We start from the raw sequence: 4,496 nt of genomic DNA, 5'->3' as shown, positions 1-4,496 counted from the left end.
ACTCCACACTCCCCTCTATTCTCACCAGAACTCCACGCTTCCCTCTATTCTCACCGGAACTCCACGCTCCCTCTATTCTCACCAGAACTCCACACTCCCCTCTATTCTCACCAGACATGGCGCGCAGTCCTCACCATAGCGCGAGAGGAGGAATCGCGAGCGCGCGAGGCAAAACTTAAATAGAAAATATTTTGTTGGAATTAAATATGAGTAGTCTGTTGAAGCATCTTGTCTTGCAAAAAATTCGAGTGCGTTTTAAATAGTGTTCATCAGTAACACTTTTGAAAACCGACAATCATCATATCTTGCCCTGACCGAACAATGTCTCCCAAATGTGGTTGTTCACTTGTTTAGAATTATAATTTATATCGTGAGCATTGTCGTATATTGCATAAGTAACGTACATTAAAGAAGTGATCTTCGTGATGATGTATTAACTAGATGCATGTAAGTATGAACGTTACGGGAGTAATCGAGCCCAAAGGCAGGCGTGATAAACACAGTGAGTATGGTAGGCAACTCCCTCACTAGAGCTGAGTGCTGGATGATCTCAGCGACGTCCGCATTCAGTACGCCGCTTCTATAATAACCTCGGGCCTGGAGGACGCTCGGTTCGAATTCGTGAGAGCGCTGATTTCGAGTTTCCAAGAGGCGAGGCGATAAAAGCGACGTCTTGAGATGGCGGAAACTGCTCCTGCTCAACCACCAGCTGCGGCTACTTCAGCGCCTAAAAGCCCCAAGAAGAAGCGCGCCGCTCCAAAGGCCAAGAAGGTCGGCCCCAGCGTGTCCGAGCTCATCCTCAAGGCTCTGGCCAGCAGCAAGGAGAGGAACGGCGTGTCTCTTCCTGCGCTCAAAAAGTCGCTTGCTGCCGGAGGATACGACGTGGAGAAGAACAATGCCCGCGTGAAGTTGGCCATCAAGAAGCTCGTGGCCAAAGACGCCGTGGCGCAAGTGAAGGGCAGCGGCGCGTCTGGCTCTTTCAAACTCAACAAGGAAAAGGCTGCCGCAAAGGCGAAGCCCAAGTCGTCAACGGCAAAGCCCGCAGCTAAAAAGCCCGCGGCAGCCAAGAAGGTGAAGAAGCCCGCGGCAGCCAAGAAGACCGCGCCCAAGAAGTCTCCCAAGAAAGCAAAGAAGCCCGCGGCTGCCAAGGCGGCCAAGAGCCCCAAAAAGGTGAAGTCGGCTGTTAAGCCCAAGAAGGCGGCGAAGAGCCCAGCCAAGCCCAAGGCTGCGAAGCCCAAGGTCGCTAAGCCCAAGACCGTCAAGGCCAAGGCCGCCAAACCCAAGGTGGCCAAGCCCAAGAAGGCCGCGGCCAAGCCCAAGAAGACTGCGCCAAAGAAGTGAATCCGATGGGACGACCGACGCTCGATTCACTCCACCTCAACGGCTCTTTTCAGAGCCACCCACTTCGTTAAAAAAGTGAACCAGATGCTGCTGCGCTTCAATTAGTTCAAATTAACTGTGTAACATTTCACCCACTCGATGTGTTTTAAGCATTGATGTGATGGGAGTGATCGAGCCCGAAAGCAGGGATCACAAACACAGGCGAGGCGGGTGGCAGCTCCCTCACTCGAACTGAGTGCAGAGTAATCTCAGCGACGTCAGCATTCTCGCTGGCGATTCTAATCTAAATCCAGATTCAAAATGATGCATTCTTGACGAACATCCAATTTTGATTATGTGTTGCACCTCTTCATTCCGTCATCATGCTACTGGTGCCAATATGGAATTTAGTCTAAAAAATGTATTGATTCCAGACAGCTTTACTCAATTTGCCTTCATTCGCTCGTTCTCGACCTTTTCACTTTGTTTTGTTTTGTAAACATTGCGGTGCACCATCTAAACTTCTCTATTAAATTAATTATATACGTAAATATCGCATTGTTTGCAATATCTTTCTTACTTTGGGAGAACTAGTTGGTGACGTTCACTCAACTATTGTGTTGGAAGCGGTTAGCTTCACACGATTATAAAGTTAGTTCATCTTGTTCACTTGAAAACAAGACCTTACAACCGATTATTCACTGCACGTGCAATCTTGCAACAGATGGCGTTCCTCTGGCGTTCGCTGCGGGTGTGCCAATATCATTCCAGAGTGCTTCGAAGAAGGGCCATTGCCCAAAACGTCGCATATTATACATGTCAAGGAAGTGTTATTGACGACGGTGGAGGGTTTTCTTCGTCGCAGAGGTTAAAGGTGGAAGGTTTAAGGCGGAGCCATCGCGGAGGGCAGGGGTGGTCGGTGACGTCGCCACGCTTCGGGTATAAAGGGCGGCTGCTGCTGCAAGCTGAGCGCGCAGTCTCTCGCGAGGAGCTTTGTCACAAGTAGTCGCAATGTCTGGACGCGGTAAAGGCGGTAAGGGGCTCGGCAAGGGAGGCGCAAAACGCCATCGCAAGGTGCTGCGCGACAACATCCAGGGCATCACCAAGCCCGCCATCCGCCGCCTCGCTCGCCGCGGCGGTGTGAAGCGCATCTCGGGCCTCATCTACGAGGAGACCCGCGGCGTCCTGAAGGTCTTCCTTGAGAACGTCATCCGCGACGCCGTCACCTACACGGAGCACGCCAAGCGCAAGACCGTCACCGCCATGGACGTGGTCTACGCCCTCAAGCGCCAGGGCCGCACTCTCTACGGCTTCGGAGGCTGAGCGCCCATCTCTCGCACACTAAGCCAACCCAAAGGCTCTTTTCAGAGCCACCCACCTCTTCGAAACTGCTTGCGCCAGTGTTGCCAAACACGCTCTGAATGGAGCACATGTCCTGGGTTGTTGTGAGCGTGCTGGACGTTCGCTTGTTGAGTTGGCGAATCTTCATCTGCTTCCACATGAATGAATGAAAGAAATGATATTCACGTCACATTTAACAAGGCGTAATTCTTGAACGCCTTAATACAGTACCCATTTCTGGTATTGTGCGTTAATTATTTCCAGCTGCAGCCGAATACGATATTACGTAGAGCATTTGGCGCCACAATCTTACAGCACACTCGTCCTAATTGACGGAGCGTGCCGGAATGCTAATCTCCCCTGTACAGCACAACAGCGAAGTTATTTTCTCCACCGAGCGCTTGTATTTTTCCAAATTGCGTTCATAAAACGCCCGTGCGCCGTATTAGACGAGTGGTGAAACAATCCCTCGTAAGAAACAAAAAAACCCTACGCTCAAAACACAATATACTGTATTGGGTTTCTAGTCATCCTTTTTAAACAAAGGCAATGCCATGGCCTGCAATTCACTAATACACATGTTTGGACATTACATTGTGTTTATATTCACAGTCCTTTTGGCAGTAAATCGATATTAAAGTGAACATCGCGTCCGTGTTTCTCATTGGAGGTGATGGAGAGGGACGGTACTAAAAGAGCCACTCAGCAGCGCCGCGCACTACGATCCTCTGATTTGCATCTCGCCTCCTATAAAAGGAGCTCAACGCGCGAGCGACATCCACATTCGCTTCCCGTCTGTTCTGACCTGAAGCTGCTGCCTACGACGCGTCGACATGCCCGATCCTCCCGCATCAAAGAGCGCTGGGCCGGCCAAGGTTCCTGCTCCCAAGAAGGGCTCCAAGAAGGCTGTGACCAAGGCTACGCGCAAGGATGGCAAGAAGCGACGCCACCGCAGGAAGGAGAGCTACGCCATTTACATCTACAAGGTGATGAAGCAGGTGCACCCCGATACCGGCATCTCGTCCAAGGCAATGAGCATCATGAACTCGTTCGTCAACGACATCTTCGAGCGCATCGCTTCCGAGGCGTCCCGCCTGGCGCACTACAACAAGCGCTCCACCATCACTTCTCGGGAGATCCAGACCGCAGTGCGACTGCTGCTCCCCGGCGAGCTGGCCAAGCACGCCGTGTCGGAGGGCACCAAGGCCGTCACCAAGTACACAAGCTCCAAGTGAAGCCTCGACTCCACCATTCATTACAAAGGCTCTTTTCAGAGCCACCCACCTCTCCGAACCTGCTTGTACCAGTCCTAGCAGGAGTACTAAACGAAACTTCCAACAAAGCCCCGGTTCACGCGGGGACATTGTTCGCTCATTGAGTGAAATGGAGAGATGGAACGCATTTTAACCTGTTTCCACGGGAATAAAAACGATATTCATGGCACATCATATTCACCAGCAGGCATTTCTTTGACGTGTTTGTCCATTGATTTCATCTGCAGCCCATTCAGATATTACATTGGATATTTGGTGCCAAAACCTTGCAATGCAATATATTTAATTCGTGGTTGTATTTTCGGGCAGGAACTAACATTTTGCACGTGTGCATCTATGTAAAAGTAAGCGCCTAGCATGGATGACTCGTGCAGTATAATTGATGATCATCATCTCAATGCCAAGAGAATAGATATCTATCCCTGTGATCACCTCTTTTCGACATTTTTACGTATTACTGTTTCCAATGAAGTGCAGTTTTTCACACTTTATTTAGACCACGCAGAGCACTGTAAAGTTGTTTTCGGAAAGGTGTTTGCTTGAGAAAATAACATCCGTTAA

General features: G+C 50.3%; 3 protein-coding genes across 3 annotated transcripts; all 3 read left to right on the top strand.

Annotated features, from left to right (window-relative positions):
• Positions 1-646: 646 nt before the first annotated feature.
• On the top strand, positions 647-1,662 carry LOC133359768 (histone H1.5-like). Its single transcript, XM_061578299.1, has one exon. It carries the CDS (start codon positions 679-681, stop codon positions 1,339-1,341), a length of 663 nt encoding a protein of 220 aa, XP_061434283.1. The 5' UTR covers positions 647-678; the 3' UTR covers positions 1,342-1,662.
• A 611-nt stretch (positions 1,663-2,273) lies between these two features.
• On the top strand, positions 2,274-2,695 carry LOC133359817 (histone H4). The gene has a single exon (XM_061578353.1). It carries the CDS (start codon positions 2,332-2,334, stop codon positions 2,641-2,643), a length of 312 nt encoding a protein of 103 aa, XP_061434337.1. The 5' UTR covers positions 2,274-2,331; the 3' UTR covers positions 2,644-2,695.
• A 648-nt stretch (positions 2,696-3,343) lies between these two features.
• On the top strand, positions 3,344-3,929 carry LOC133359806 (histone H2B type 3-B-like). Its single transcript, XM_061578340.1, has one exon. It carries the CDS (start codon positions 3,495-3,497, stop codon positions 3,894-3,896), a length of 402 nt encoding a protein of 133 aa, XP_061434324.1. The 5' UTR covers positions 3,344-3,494; the 3' UTR covers positions 3,897-3,929.
• The last annotated feature ends 567 nt before the right edge of the window (positions 3,930-4,496 follow it).

Source organism: Lethenteron reissneri, chromosome 66, assembly GCF_015708825.2.
Source record: "Lethenteron reissneri isolate LAM-NWPU_2019-01 chromosome 66, ASM1570882v1, whole genome shotgun sequence".
Taxonomy (NCBI): domain Eukaryota; kingdom Metazoa; phylum Chordata; class Hyperoartia; order Petromyzontiformes; family Petromyzontidae; genus Lethenteron; species Lethenteron reissneri.
This window is presented reverse-complemented; position numbering and strand designations above follow the sequence as displayed.

Coding starts and splice junctions, on each gene's coding strand:
- LOC133359768 (XM_061578299.1), top strand. CDS start 679: ATGGCGGAAACTGCTCCTGCTCAACCACCAGCTGCGGCTACTTCAGCG.
- LOC133359817 (XM_061578353.1), top strand. CDS start 2,332: ATGTCTGGACGCGGTAAAGGCGGTAAGGGGCTCGGCAAGGGAGGCGCA.
- LOC133359806 (XM_061578340.1), top strand. CDS start 3,495: ATGCCCGATCCTCCCGCATCAAAGAGCGCTGGGCCGGCCAAGGTTCCT.